The 16,910-nt window shown below is 38.1% G+C and overlaps 1 protein-coding gene across 1 annotated transcript; it reads right to left on the bottom strand.

Moving 5' to 3' along the window:
• Positions 1 to 6,656: 6,656 nt before the first annotated feature.
• Positions 6,657 to 8,188, bottom strand: LOC140160746 (uncharacterized). Its single transcript, XM_072184050.1, is given in 2 exon segments — positions 6,657 to 7,249; positions 7,251 to 8,188. Coding segments are annotated over 2 exon segments (1,038 nt in total). The 5' UTR covers positions 7,989 to 8,188; the 3' UTR covers positions 6,657 to 6,949.
• Between the last annotated feature and the right edge of the window lie 8,722 nt (positions 8,189 to 16,910).

The following is a 16,910-nucleotide window of genomic DNA, read 5'->3' as shown; positions in this document are numbered from 1 at the left end:
AGTATGGATATGTGTGGGTCAAGTGCCTCTTTTTCAGGCTCGCCAGCAGTTCTGAAGACCCATATCTGGGGATCATGCTCCAATTCAGTTCTTTAGCCTGATATGGAGCCCGGATCTTGACAAAAATTTGACCATCATTGTAGCTCTAGCCTAAATTTGAAAACAAAAATTGAATCTTTAATTTACACACCTAGGTTTTTGAATTTGAAGTTGAACACACCCAAACCCAGTTCATATCCTATCTAATACTTTGTCCACAGGCTATAATTTGGCCCAATTTTAGTTTAACACTAGACCTGTTGGTTTCAAAATCTCAACTTTTTTTTTATTTATACTTTATAAGAACAATAAATTTTATTTAAAAAAAATAAAAATAATTTTGTAGGGTATAAAGTTGCAATAGGGGTACGGGGGATGTGCAGCAGATTCGAGGTGCATTGTCAGCCATTTTGGTTTATTGATGACCCTCAAATTCATGAAAAATTTGGTGGTTTTTTGGAGTGCCAGTGTCACATCCCCACCCAAACCAAATTTGAGACCCCTCCGGATCACCCCCTTTAAATGCTTTTCTTTTCACAAAAATGTCACTTGTGAAAATTCAAACAAGCAAATATTTCTTGCCACAGTAACAATACATTAATACATACTGGCAAACAACTGACCAAGGTGATATGTACAATATTATTGATTGTCTAAGGTAAAGATTTTCACATTTCAGAATGGAAGCCCAGCTCCAATTCAAAGGTAAGTCAATAATATAATGTACAATTGTGAGTTTGCAAACAGTAGACCTGTACATGTACATTATGTTTTACTGTGGTTTTAATTAGTAAAGTTGAACAACACAAACTCATGATGAACCAAACATATACTGGTATTTACGGTACAGGTAAATTTGTTGAAATAGGGACCCAAAATACACTCAATGCGACAAACAAAACTTTTTTTTTTCCTTCCTTCACATTTTGTCAGTCAAATTCAATTCATTTATAAATTCTTTCAAATGCCACACAAAAAAACACCTGATTTTACATGCATGTACAGCAAAAAAATCAAAATCTCAGTTGGTCAGGCCCGTAGTTGTTGCCTAAGTAATGGTTGGAACTTAAGCTCAATTCAAAATAACAACAAATCCCAAACTTTGCTACAAAACTTAGATTGGCACTTTTGTCCCTGTTTTTAAAGAACATTATTTTGTGTCGATTGCCATTATGTACAAAATGTATAGAATGGAGGGGTAGTGACCGTAGTGTCTTGGATTTTTGTATTAGACTGTTCCAGTTCCAGTGCTTATGTTGGACTAGTGGTAATTTATATTTTACCACATAAAATTACTAAAGTTCAAGCTACATACAGGCGGGCACCGGGCCTATAATGTTATTCAGACTAGACTCGTCTCACTACAATGTAGGACCAGTCAGCTGGGAGTGGACTACCAGAAATGCTATCATAATTACCATATTTTCAATTAATTGCAGATTTTCGCGAGAAGATATTTTCGCGATTTTGAAGATTTTGTCAAATGCGCGAGAATTAAATTTCGCGGTTTTGATATTGTTACAATAGAAACCTAATGCAAAAGGTTATTTTCGCGAGTTTTTATTTTCGCGATTTTATGTCCACTCGCGAAATTCGCGAAAATAAAAACCTCGCGAAAATTTCTACTTTTACAGTACAGGGATGTGAATGTGAGAATGTCCCGGAGGTATCCAAATAATGGTGAAGTTCCAAAATTGAATTTAAAAAAAAAACCATTTCTGTCTCCAAAACTCCTGTTTAAAAGGTAAATTTGCAGATTTGAAATTTGTGTTCACTTCAGAAGCTATAAAAGATACAGAAACGTACATATACAAAACCAATGCATTTTTAATGCAGTAAACGCAAGTTACAAATCTGCCCCCGACAAACAGGTAACACTGCAAGATCCAATACCCCCCCATGTACATGCATAGCAATTCACTAAACTCGGTATCATTTCCCATTCAACTTTTGTTTCAAATTCCTCCCATTTTCCGGGATGAGGCTGGTGCGGTGGTGGGTACACCTTTTTATAAATTTGATGGTCTGGTACAGTTCACGGCCAATTACCGTACATACATGTATCCTCAAATAGTCGCTCATGTTGCATTTTCCCAAAGGAGGGCGTTTATTAGAGGTCATTTTTAGAGCAATAATTCCTGTTTTTAAAAAAATCATTAGGTAAGCTTAAAACTCACGCTGAAATGATGAAGTATGAACTTAAGAACGCCGGAACGTTGACTTCCGGGTTTACGATCAAGAGTGTATACCTTGGTATTTAAAGCTTACTACACATGATCAAGGGTGAAAATAAGTGGGAGACAGGAGCCGTTTAGCCCCCAGAAACCCTGAAATGGCCCCTGGTCCCATCTAAATTTAAGCTTACCATTCACTTTTCTTCAGAAAACTGGCCCCTGGTCACTACACCCAAAAATTCAATTCCATAGCCATTAATGCATCATGAACTTATCCAGAACAAATATTGGCCCTTGTTGATTAGAAGTGGCCCCTGGTTCCATGTTGAACGAAGTAAACCAGGGGCCATTTTGTGTAAAAAGGAGCCACTGGTTCATCATTTCTTATTTTCACCCTTGCACATGATAGCATGGAAAATAGCAACATTTTTTAATCATCTTGGTTGAAAAAAAATGGGGGGGGGCATTTATTTGAAGGGGGCGTCCGGGCGACTATTTGAGGATATACGGTCACTAATATGGTATAATAATTGAAGTTGTTGTTGTTGGTTTTTGGCGGTTTTGAGAGTGTTCCTGGACCTAGAGCTAAATGCTAGGATCATTCAGGTTGACTTTAGACAAAATTGTAGGCCTATGTGTTTTGAATATATGCAAAGTGATAATTTAAACTCATGTCATGCTCTATTAATGATTTCAAAATGCATTGAATTTGTTTCAATTTTGAAATCATTAATAGAGTATAACATCAACACAAATTATCACTTTGCATATATTCAAAACACATACATGTAGGCCTAGGCTGGCCTACATTGTGTTTTTTTTGTAAGTCAACAATGAATAATCCTAGCTTTCAGCTCTAGGTCCAGGGATGCTGCAAAACCAAAAAAATAAGTAACTTTGAAAAATGTTCACCCACAAACAGGGTGGGACTAACTCGAGTCAGTACAGTATTATGTTATGGAATGACAGTCCAGGGAAAAAAGTTCATTTTGGCATTTGCAAGGGCAGATTTGCAAGGGATGATGTGCCCAATTTTGGAGAACCTTTGATTTAGAACATTGCCTCTAATCATGTAATCATTGTACAGGATATTTTATACACTTGACCATTTTCCTATCTAGCATGATTCTGTGCCAAACCGTTAAGCCCCCCCCACCCCTTGCCCGGCAAATTCTGCCAAGGCCTGCCAGGGCACAATCACAATTATCACATGCTAAAGAATACATCCAAAGTTACACTTTGCTTTCCATGTGTGACAAATCAATACGGTATGGCAGCATTATGCCCGGGCATTATGCACTGGCTTAGCCGAGTTAAACTTAAGTCCAACCTCTTTGATATGGGCACTGATTTATTTATGGATGAGGCATTCCCGTAAAAACTCAATAGTTTACTATTGAGCGCTTTTGAAAACATGAAATTGTACCAAAGTCTGGCGCTTTACCAACTGAGCTAATGGGATTTGAGACACAATTGGCAGGTATACATGTACAATGTAACTGTGTTTTGATAATTTGCTCAAAACCCTTTACACTTTTGTGGATGGGGCACTCCATGCTTGCATGATTTAAAAGCGCTGGATAGTAAGCATTAAATGCCAACTATTGAGTTTTTATGATATTTGATTGAATATGGTCATTTCTGAAGGGCACTGAAATTTGGTAAGGGTTCAGATCCACACTATTTGCTGTACCACCAAATCTACCTAATTAGCACTCCTGGCATGTGGCAGGCACTGTAAGACCCTGGTCAGACGTGCATGTTTTTACCAAGATGGACGGACCATGGTATACTATGGGTGGCATGTGATCGCAAGCGACCATGGTCAGATTATAGTAATCCCATCTTTCCCTAATGATGCTAATCACATACGTAGCATCATTAGCAACCAAGTTACTAAATTGTAGGACTATACAAACCACCCGTGTGACCCGCACAATGCAACATACGATCATGCATTTTCAGCGTGAATCAACCATTATCCGAGTCCGACTATAGTACATGTATACTGCCGTGCCGTGTGACCGTACATTGTTTAGTCAACTATAGTCGGACCATAGTAAAGAAAACGATGGTCGGATGACGTAATTATGTAGGCCTACATCTGACCAGGGTCCAAGGTCAAGTGCTTATTCACCAAATTTCCAGGATCTGTGTTCGCCAGCGAAGTGTTAAATGTGTAAGCCGATTATCACTATATGAGACCCCTAATTTACCAAGGGTTTACGCAACTATTTCACTGGCAAATAATATTACTTCTACCATGTTACGGATATTATGTATGCACTCTGCAACGCAATACTGCAATTCCATATTGAAAGGAACAGGAAAGTTCTGTTAATTCAGGAGTCAGGACTGATGTGAAAAAAGTTTTTAAAGTAAAAGGGGAGAGGTTACTATTGATGTCAAATACCGTATTCGTTCCAATAAGCTCCCACCCAGGGTATTTTCAATTTGCTAAAGGCAGGCCTTGTCTTTTGAGGCGAGTGAGAGTGATCACTCGCCTAAAATGAAGCTGAGAGCTTTTTATCATTCGCCTACATTTGGTGTAATACAAATGATTAAAATCACTCGCCTACAGCTCACCTGGCAAGTGTTGAGGAGAGTGATTTGTCACTCGCCAGTAATTTTCAAAAGACAAGGCCTGTAAAGGGTACCATTAATGTTGAAGTGACTGTAGTGAAATAGCTGGAGGATTTGAAGTGTTGTGTAAACTTGCAATACATTTCCTGCATAAGAAAAGCTACTAGAACGTCTCGGGACCCTTTTATAACGTAGGTATTAAGTTGTCTCTAATAAATGGCCCTTATGAGAAAAAATAAGGTTAACCAAGTAAAAAATAAGCGCCCACCCAAATGACTTTGTAAAGTGCCCTGGGCACTTATTGGAATGAATATGGTACGTTAATTAACTTCCAACGTTATTCATAATCATTGGTAGCACCATCAACAATATTGTGTCCATTATTTAAAAAAGAAGCATCATGCTGCATTAGCCTTTAATGAGATATATGGAATGAATAAAGGCCTACTATGGAGCTCTGAGCTCTCTACAATGTACACGGCTACACGCCATTAGCCCCACCCCTTCACTAGTACCGGAACCAATCCTTTGGTAATTTCCCTGGCTCATTAAACATGCAAAATTAAAAAATTAAATGACTGCATTACAAAGCTCTTGATATATCAATGAAAGCAAGTTGGTTATTTCAACTTTTAACATTTTAATCATCTTAACAAGTACTACATTTATAATGCTTGGTTCTCTGCTTGACATTTTAAAACAAAAATCAAAGTTTCTTATGGGTATACATTGCAATTACCATACCTTCCAAGAAGGCATTTATCAGCATCTTTGGGGCAGAAATGCTGGCATGTTGTTGTATTATTTTGGGACATTTTCTTGTTTTTATTTTATTTAGGTCATCAATTTATTCCAATTCTGGCAACATATGAATTTGATTGATTAAAAATTTTCTTTGGTTTCATAAATATTCACAATAACTTTAAATACCGGTAAACTTATTTTTCCAGTTAGCAATAAGCATAGATCTCCTAAATTGTTTCAATGCCCAAACACTAGGCTAGGCTATAATTATTTTAAAAACAAGTTATCAGGCATGCATTTTATCTGTAAAATGCATATTATTACAATTACAATGTATATTTTCATTAATTTTCAAATTTGAATTAGTAGATTTTCTAGCACCAGTACACACAGTTAAGTGTCATACATGTTTAAAAAACTGAATTTGATCGATAAATTTCAACAAATAAGTTTCTCAAAACAGTTCTAGTAAATTCATGACTCATTTAATAGACTTGCTCTTAATATCTGCAAACACTTCCAATTTCTATTCACCAATAAGCTAATTCCAGTTGAACTTGAAATGTTCACCCCCTTTTGAAGACATGTCCTTAATCTCCACATTGGGAGTGTGGATTTCAAATCGAGTCACCTACTCAAGTCAGGTAACCCCATTTAATGATTTGAAATTCACAGTTCCAGTGTGGAGGATTTATAAACCTCTAGAGGCATGTCGTCGATAACGGGTGCATGGATTTCAACTAGAAGAGCCCAATATAATGGACAGAATTTTGCCTTTTCCAGTTCTGGTGTTAGCTCTGCAAATTTGGCATCCTAATGAAATCTTTCTTATCTCATTTGAACAGATCATGAAGAAATTGCAAACAATATTTAATGTTTTTGACAGTCACACTGATAATTTATTATTGATTTGGAATTGTCAAAGTTCTTATCTTGGGTCAATAATCAATACAGATGAAGAAGTCAATAAAAGACAATGCTATTAACACTGACAGCTCAAACCTTTGAACTTTTCAATACCCACATCAATGGCATTGAACTTTTTGTTGTTAAAATGAGCTGCACTTCAGGATCACTGAAGTTAGAAAATCAAAACAATTTGTTCAGCTCAAAATTTCACTGCTCATTTATTTTCAATTACAGGTAAGGGATACTGATCATACTGTGGTTATCTCATCATGCTCACACAATGCAAGACAAGAATTTGAATTTAAAACTTGTAATGGGGATTTGTTCCAAGAATTTGCAATGCAGCAAGTAAGATCTCATGACTATACATTATTCAGGAGGTAGTCATTTTCGAATGGCTTCAAGTTCAACACAATATGGGCAGGATTTCATGATATGTCAAGTCAAACAGTACAAATAAAAAAATATTGCCTAAATTTAAAATAGTCAAACATTCAATGCTATGTACCAATTGGTTCTTTTACGGAAGCTTTTCTTAACTTCGTGTTTTCACTTCGAAGTCTTTGTACCTCCCCTTCTAATGAGCTGAGGCTCTCAAGTCGTTTCCGAAGTCCCTTATCAACAACAAGCTGTCCATTGCTGCTCTGGTCACTCTCCCCAGCACTTGATGATAGTCTTTTCTTCTGCTCTTCTTCCAGTTCAGTAACTCTTCTTTGCAATGTTAAAACGTCAGTAACAAGCTGTTCTTTGGACATTGATTCAAGCCGCTCCGACTGCACCTCTTCGTAGACCGCTGCAAAAATCTTTTTCCAAATAGTCACCATTCATTTCATCTTCTATTTCATCAGAAGAGTCACATTTGTGATGAACACTGCTCAAATCAGGAGTGTCAACTTTATGGTCCTCCATGAGAAATTGGGTGGTATTGTACGGCGTCGGCCGATTCGCTCTTTTCATGGCTGCACGTTTTGATTCCTGCTCATCTCGTTGTTGTCTTTCTTCCCAGCTCAACTCTGTGTAAGGTTTGTATTTTCGATTGTGATTATCGTGATGACGATCGCGATCGCGGTCATGCCGATTAGGCCCCCGATTATGATGCCTTTTGCGTGACCTCCGATTACCATTCCGTAATCTTCTGCGCTTCTTCATTCCATTTTCACCTCGCGAATCTAGTTGATCATGTCCTTCATGGTTATTTTCATTGACATTATGATTCTCGATCTTGATCTTCATATCATTTTTAATTGGTTTCTCAATCTTAACCTCATTTTCATTGAGTTCACTCTGGTCCCGATCGCGTAAAGCTGATCTGGATCTGGATCTACTGTGTCTACGCTTCCTATCCTGATGGTTAATTTCGCTTTTAAGTTCATGTCCATCTTTCATGTCTTTGGAAGGGGTATTCCCACGACTCCTACGACGTTCAGCTTCTTTCCTCGCATGATCTCTTGTGGTCGGCCGCGACCGAGGCGGTGGTGATCGTTCATTCTCAGTTCTTTCGTCATCGCCATCGCGTCCATCCAAACTTTCACGTTCCATTTTCACGAAACCAGATAATAATGTCACCCAGAAACTGTATCAAATCTGCAATAAGTTCTTAGTATTGTCGAGAAGTGAGGCAACTTGTGCCAAATTGTAAACCAGTGGCATAAAAAACACGTCCAAAGCTGACCATTTGCTAGACACTTTCTGCTCATTGCTGATTTTGTCGCGAATTGATGCACGGCTGGGCCCCAGCAAAAAACGTAAACCAACCGCTTAGGGTTGGGCGATATTTTGATTACTGCCAAAACGATGTATCGCAACATTGGCCCTATATTAAATGATGACCATGTAGGGACTAGTCTGACGCCAGTGTATGATCACTGACCTCACAGGCAAGGGGCAGTCTATTTATTATTTTTTTAAATAATCACACAAAGAGGTACAGGGCACCCTACTTTATTGCAAACTTTCTGCAGTTGCATCAGTAGATAGGCGAGGTCTAATTGTTCTGTTGACAAGGACAGTCTTCATTGAACGGCTCTTTTCAGAGCTACCAAACTTTTTACATTAGCAGATAGGCGAGGTCTGCTTGTTCTCTGTTGACAGGGGCAGCCTTTAGTAAACGTCTCTTTTCAGAGCCATCAGTAGGCAAGGGGCAGCCTATGGCCTATACCTGACAAAAGCTTGACAGTTCTAAACTTGTCCAATGGCAGCTAACGGTGAAGTTACGGGCGAACCCGTTAAAAACTTACTAATTGTTATGAACTCCAGTCGAAAAAGGCTATCCCACAATTTATAATAGGCCTATGACATAATTTTTAAGATTTTTTTTCTCATCTTCTTTACGGTTTTCGCCGTAAAGTTTTATCTATTTATTATATAATTAACTGGAAACTGATCTATAGGATAAGGATAATACTGAATTGTCAAAATAGTTCGCTCCCTTCACTAACCATTGGCCATGCCAAAAACTTTGATCTACAAGTTCACAAAATTACCCCCCTCCCCCCTTATGGGAGCACACGGCATGATTTTACACCTTGTCTATATAAAACTAAATTTTGAAAAACGGTGGTCGGTGTCAATCGTCCCCACACCCTTTCCACCTGCCAAAATGCTCCCCACCTTTTTGGCCTGCCAAAAACTAAGTTTCCCCCTCCCTGCAATTGAATTCACCACCCGAGATAAAAATTAATGCACTATATTACTATAACCTTAGCCCTAATAGCTAGGCTATAAGTTAGCCCAATCTGTCCACGGCCTAGGTACTATAGTTTTCGATTCCGTAGGCCTCAGTACAGCTGGCTACACCCGCCCGGGGTAGTGCCACCCACTAATTTTTTATAATGTGACAACTGCACTGCATTGAAGAAATGTTGGTCAACCTGATATATATCTCATTATAAAACTTTTCATTGCCCCAATATTTGTACAACTTTAACCGTCCGGGAACGCGGAGCCTACTCCCATTCAAAAACTTAGGGGTCAAAAATTTTTAAATCGTCAAAAAATAGTCAAAAGGTTTTTACACACACACCGTACCCCTACACAAAAAAAACTGTTTTAGGGCCCTATTCCCCCTGTTCCGGACTTCCACCCAGGGGCGTAGCCAGCTTTCTTGGTCAGGGGGGGGCAAAATAAAATTTTGGGGCCGGCACAGACGAAAAAAATTGCAGTTGCATCATACAATACATAGAGACTGTATGTCTTCGAGCTTCCCGAAAAGGGCCTTATTGGGATGATGTGCGCGCGTAGCGCGAAAAAAAATGGTATTTTACACTATTTTCGCCCATTATCTGGCTAAAAAATGTGCGCGCGTAGCACGGAAAATTTTTGTATGTTACACTATTTTGGCCCTGAATTTTGCTAGAAAAGGGGCTCCTTGCCCTTTTTCTTTTCCTTTGCCCTCCTGATTTTCTCTTTCATTTTTTGTCAGAGGGGCAATTTTTCTTTCATTTTTTTGTCAGGGGGGCACTCTGTCCCCTGCCCCCGCTCAATCTACTGCTTCCGCCCCTGGGCATTATTATTAACTTCAGGTTTTAGCCCAATAAGGGCTGCCATATGGACCAACTTGTCTGCGGGCCTGGCCTGCAACAACTATGAATGCCACTACCATTGAAGCCTTCAAGAACTAGGCCCTAAAGTCAACAAAAAATTCAAAAACTTAATTTCAATTTAATCTGCACGGCCATCCAAGTCATGCCATTTTAGTCAAGGTTTGGTGATGTCCCGGGCGATGTTGCCTCTTCATGAGGATATTCTGAGTTATTCTGCTGACGACGACGACAGATACAGAAACGTCTCGCGTCTCACATATGTTTTTACCGGGTGCGCACAGGTGCCCCGTCCCAATGCATGGACATCGATTTCGCGTTATCGTAAAGTACGCGTATTGCCCATCTCTATACAACTAACAGCTGATGACCAAATTACCTTAATTTTATGTCAAAGAAAAATAATACAGCATTCAGTGTTTGGTGACTTTGATCTGTGGATATTTTAGTTAAATTTTCTGAATGTGTTATTAAATGGAAATGTCAACGGTGTTTTTGACGTGTTTGTACCATGTATAAATGAGGGGGTAGCTAATTTATGGTAAACAACCTTAGCACATTGTAAACAAATGGAAGCGGAATGATTTCTACTGTCGTATGCAAAATCAAAACACAACAATATTCTTATCAATTGAGTGCAACGCTGTACCACTGGTACCAACAGGACAGAAATCCTTTGTGCCTATTATGAACGCGGTATGGGACTGTCATTTTCTTCGGAGGAGGGGCTCATGAATATACTGAGGGGTCATAAAAATTTTGGACCAAAAATTTTAAACCAAAAATAGGGGGTTATGCCCTAATATAGAATTAGGGGCTGGTGCCTCACATTTTTTGCACGCTGCACACGCATTCTTTTAACTTTTAACTTACAATCAAGATGTGCGCACAATCTTTAGTTATAATAATGCTTTTTTTTTTTTTTACATCTTTACATTTCATGATTTACGATCAAAATTTCAATACACTCCATGCACTTTCTTTGCACTTTTAAAAGTTTTTTGCGCGTGCTGCGCCTTATTTCCAGCAAAGAATTTGTCTTGAGTCTGTGTAGACAAATGGGGGTCATAAAAAACTATTAGCTCGCAATGGGGGGGGGGGCATAAAAAATTTGACTCCAGTCACCGACATAATTATTTTGACTCGGCCCCCCCCCTTCCGAAGAAAATAACATCCCTGGTGTACAAGTTGCCTTCCCTGCTTGAAATACCGGGATAACTTTGTGATATGCCCCTTCTCCAGGGGCATAGCCAGCTTTTTTGGTCGGGGGGGGGGGGGCAAAATATAATTTTTGGGGCACAGACGAAACAAATTACCGTTGCATCACCATCGGACACAATACATAGAGACTGTAAGTCTTCGAGCTTCAAAAAAGGCTTTATTGAGACGATGTGCGTGCAATAATTTGGTATTTAACACTATTTTTGCCCATGCATTTATCAGGATGGAAATGGCTTTACCTTTACAATGTGCGTGAGTAGCGCGCAAACATTTTGCATTTTACACCATTTTGGCCCATGATTGGGCTGAATTTTGGTAGAAAATTTTCTGTTCCTTTGCCCTCCTGATTTTCTCTTTCATATTTTGTCAGAGGGGCACTTTTTTCTTTCATTTTTGTCGGGGTGGGGGGGCACTCTCCAGCATCATGCCGCTCGCCGCCTGGGGCAGAGCCATCCCTATATCTACCAAGGCTCCTGATGAGAGGCTTGGAGAAGAGATATTTGCCAATTGCAAATCAAGAAATCTTTAAAAGAGTGCATTTTGAGCTATTTTATATTGCCAACTTAAAGAATTTAAGTCAAATGTAATGAGAAAGTTAGTTGGCCCAGCAACTTCTACAATGAAATCGCTTCAAGCATGCACAGTCTGCACAGTATGTGGTGCAGCATGCCAATATAGCGCCATCATAACTATAAGTAGAATTTTATCTCAGCAAATGATGGCAGCATACTTATTGTGTGTGAATTAAGCCATGGAGTTGTTAGATTGGCCCCATTGGATCTGTGGGTTGACTTTGCTCCTGGTCCAGGCACTCACTAAAAGGCCCTATGTCACATGGGGGAAAATGGTAAATCACACATATTTAGCAGCATTTCTCCTCATTTTTCACAATTTTGCAGAATTCAGCAGCCTGTTTTAACAGATTTTGTCGTTATTTTAGAAAATCTGGCTGTTTTTGTGTGATCTCCCATTTTCCCCCATGCGTCATGGGGCCTACTAAAATGGGTGACTGGGAGATACTGGGATGTGCGGCCCCCATTTTTCAACACCCTCTCACTCAATGACCCCCTTTTTTATTTGACTGAACTCCCTCTCACCCCTTTTTTATTGTCCTGTCACCAGAAGACCCTCTTTTTTCAAGTCATGTAAGACAAATTTCTGACAATCTCTCACCGAATGACCCAGTTTTTAATTATTTTTCTTCATATTTTTCAAAAATTTCAAATGTTGATGACCTTCTGAAAGTTTTGTATCAACTTTTATATTTTGACCCAAAATTTTACCCAATTAATCTCACAGAAAGACCCTGTTTTTGGTAAGATTTTCTCCAGTCTCACAGTACAGAAAGACCCACTTTTTTTTTTTTGGTGTCTAGGCTCTCACCGAAAGACCCCTAATTTCTAACTGCTGTTCGCACATCACCGTCACTTCCAAAGTCGAGTGCATCCCCTGGGATTTTAATCCGGTTCCCACATCCATTTACAGCACCAATAGAGGTTATCCACTTCACTCATGTGTGACTACTAACAAAATGCGCTGGTTCCCGTAGTATTCCTCATTCAAACCAATTCAATGTACGACCTTGGCGTTACCTGCATGACTTTGGCGGGCTATTTTGAAACAGTGATGGTTGCACATGCAGGGGCTTCTTTTGAAAGTCCTAAACAAGGTATAGCAGTCGTTGATAGGATATACAGCTTATAGAACATGGGTAGCCTCTATATCAAAAGTTATTTTAGCTAGTACAATTAAACACATGCAGGGGTTGACCATAGTTTGAGAATCAACAGGAGTTGGGGCCCGGAGACCGGAGTGGGGGTACTTTGATAGGCCTACTGCATATATTGCATCCATATTTTCCATGCACATATTGGGGGGGGGGGGGGGGTTTGGGGTGCGAGCCCCCGGGTAAGGGCAGCAAAAAAAGAAGGAGCAGCTGAAGAAGAAGGGGGCAGCAAAAAGAATTATTGAAGAAAAAAGGGCATAAAAATTATGAAAAGGTTAACACCTATAGGCCTAATACTTTTTTTTGCTCTTCACTTTTTCAAACCATCGAGAAAAAAAGGTCAACCTTTTCGGGCTGTTGATGAAGGGGGCGGCAAAAGTTACCTTTTCTGCAGCCCCCCCCGGGGAGCAGCAGCCACGGTACACCACTGTTTTCTCATGGTAGCTATTCAGAGAGTGGAGGTGCCCCCCCTGGACTTGAGGTCAAGTTGAACATTAGGGCCTATAGCAATTCCTGACCTACAGCTTCTGCAAATATTAGATTTTATGTCTAATCGTTTTCTAGTTTTTCTTCTCCCTTCTGTTTCATCTTTTTAAAAGCGCTTACAAATCTGTATAGTACTGTATAGTACTAAGGTCGGAATATGGAACCCCCGCACAGGTTGATATTAGACAAAGAAGTTTTGAAGATTTTTTTAAGGATTATACTTAAATAATGAAAGAATTATTAAAATGCAATAATATTTATCACAAGCTACCCCAAGCTTATTAGTCGAAGCCGTCATTCCTTCTGGTACTTGTATATCTGTACTAAACATCTCAAAAAGGTAATTAGGAACTGTTCACAAACACTTGTTGGGGGGCCTGATGCAAAAAGATTTCATCAAGAAAATTCAGCGTCCCCCCCTTTTTGACATGAAATTATGGATCAACCCCATAGAAAAGCATATTATAAACTCAATTTTCCCAGGAAAATTTGTGGTCATTTTTTCAGCCCCCCTTAAGAGGGTCAAAACTTTAAGGGCCCCTTTTGCATCAGGCCCCCCGAATAGTGTTTGTGAATGGTTCCTTACCCCCTTTAAATAATGGCCATTATTCAAAAACGGGCTATTGTATTACAAATCTGTAAAATTCGTTGGAAGCAGAATTTATTTCTACACATTTTGACACCTCATTTGTAGCAATTGACTAAATATTGAAGTCACAGCGTACATCTAAATCGATGTAACCCAGGACTTGTAAGTTGCATTAAATTCTATTGATTTGTATTCAGTATAATGGAAGGAAATCTGTGTAATGATATCGGAGTGTTTTTGTATTGTTATAAGTGCAACTTTAAATCTGGACCTCACTACATTAAATTGACAGGTGTTTTGTTTTCTGGGCTATCGAATCAAATGAGGTGTCAAATATGCAGACATAAATTCCGCTTCCAACACATTTTACAGATTTGTAATACAATAGACCGTTTTTGAATAATGACCATTATTTAAAGGGGGGGGGGGGGGCAATTACTATTTTTAGAGATGTTTATTTACTATAGACACGGGGGGGGGGGGGCACTCCCCCTTTTAGGTACATTTGGTTTGAACTAGAGAAGTCTCATCTTCTCTGAACTGACCCATTTAACACAATTTTGGAGACTGAAACTTGAATGAAATTGGTTACTTTAGAATTTGGAGCGATTACAGCATAGGGTTCAACTCTACTAGCCTTATTACAAGACTGCCCTACCCCAACCCTAACCCTAAACTCCGTAAACGAGGACTAGACTCAAGTCTAGCAAGTTGCACCCTATTCAGTAATTGTACCTAGATGGAGTTTGTTTCTTAAAGTTTTGCTGCACCCTGATGAGACATTATGACATGGACAGAAATAAGACACTTATAGATATCTGACATTTCATTTGGAGCAATATTCCTCTTTTAATTAACCTCACAAAGTGACATGGTTTGACCTGCACTTCCATTGCTCAATCATTAGCACTTACTTAATCATTTACCATTATACAATTATGATAATACAAAAAAAATGTTTTTAAACATTCATTAGTTTGACACCACTTATTACTATTATGACACAGGCTACAAGATTAAGAAGTGCATGCTGTATAATATTTTAAAGATCAAACATAAACTTAATTCAGCCCATTTCATATATAATACAATTTAAAATACAAAATGATCTTTTGGTATCTGTATATAACCCAATGTGTCTTAATAATACTGTCAGGCATAATTAACATCACAAAGTTGTCATATATATTATGTGGACCAGGAAAAAAGTCTAAAGGGGGTGGCAGGCTCCAGGCTCTTCCTGGATCCACCCTTAATACAGGAGGGGTATAGAACATATATATTTCCCCCAACTTGCTGCATACAATTACCTTCAACATATTTCATTATGTTTTTATAAGCACAAAGCAAATTCTGAAAATTACACCAGTCAAACTTTCAACCAAAGAATTGCACAACTTTTATGTTGCTCTACAACATTTACCAGCATTTAAAAATATTTAAAGAAGAACTTTCAAATCAGCTGTTGAAAATATCATTGATGCTGGCTGTAAATGTCTTTTCTCTGATCATACACACCCAGCATCCAAAATCACTCTTTAACCCTAGTTTTATATGTTATATATGTTATGTAAAAGATACACATTTTTGTACAACTACTGGCTAATAGGAAAGGCCTAATCACTTATAGGCTTTGTGCAATAATACCTCAGCAAACACAACGTTTTCAACATTATTCACAAAATGTTAGAAAAGGTTGCAGAAATGTTTAATGTACGGTTATATAAAGTGTATTAAACATTTTCATAACATTCATAATCATTTGTTGAAAACTTCCTGAAAATCTTCTAACATAATGTTATTTAGGTGTTGACAAAATATTTGGCAACAAATTTTTACAATAACATTTTAACATTTTGAAAATGTTATATAGTGCATTTTCATACAAAACAGTTTCATGACCTTTATATAACCAGACATTTAATGTTATTAAAACATTTTTATCAAATCCAAAACCCAAAATATAACCTGTTAAAATTTTTTTTGCTGAGACAGAAAGAACTAGTACTCTTTAAAGAAGTTTGCATAATAGGAAGTAGATCTAGTTCCAAACTTTTTTTAGCCATTGCAAATCAGTAACTTTTTTTTTGAATGAATAAACGGCCAAGATATGCATTTTATGATTCCCTTTGATTTGTCAAGAGGTCATAGTTTAAACATCTTTAGTTTCAGAAAGTTGACACACTTGACTTTTTTTCATGCAAAGATCCAAATCAACCCATGGTATACTTTTTATATCAAATATCTGAATTTTAAAAAATCACCATAAGATTTTAATATTTTTTCATTCAGTTGATTATTGAATAGTCAATGTGAAATGTTGAGGGCTCAGTGCACCACAATAACTCCCCAATGTATAAACCAAGGGAGTTGATGGATATGAGGCAATGATGCATTGAGCCCTCAATGTATGCTCCATGGCAAATGAAATTACTCACTTCTCGTAATACTGATTTTTTTTTGACAAAATTTGTTAAAATCATAAAAAAATGCATTTTGCAACCCAAATATCTCAACCCGCATCACTTTTTAGAAACAACAGCTGGGTAATAAAATATGTGTTTATTAATTTTTAACCCTTTTTTTGTCCAAAATGTTGCACAAAACCCTCAAAATCGCAATGTGCCCTTGGGTGTGTGCCTTTAAGCTGGTACTTCATGAACAGCTGATCACCCATGTGCAACTCCCATTGATAACAATAGCACCAAAATTTTCTAATAAAAATATGATAAGCTCATGTGTGATCATATCTTGATGAAAATTATAATAAACATTCTTCATTAAAATGACTCTACAAAGTGTAATATATACAATACATATATTGTAGAATTAAAGGAAATAAACAAGTGAGATAATGCTAAAAAAAACAAGTTTGTTTCCCAAAGGAGGCCTGAAAACCA

Source organism: Amphiura filiformis, chromosome 1 (genome assembly GCF_039555335.1).
Source record: "Amphiura filiformis chromosome 1, Afil_fr2py, whole genome shotgun sequence".
Classification (NCBI taxonomy): Eukaryota; Metazoa; Echinodermata; class Ophiuroidea; order Amphilepidida; family Amphiuridae; genus Amphiura; species Amphiura filiformis.
The sequence above is the reverse complement of the archived record's forward strand: the minus strand, read 5'-3'. Positions and strand labels throughout refer to the sequence as shown.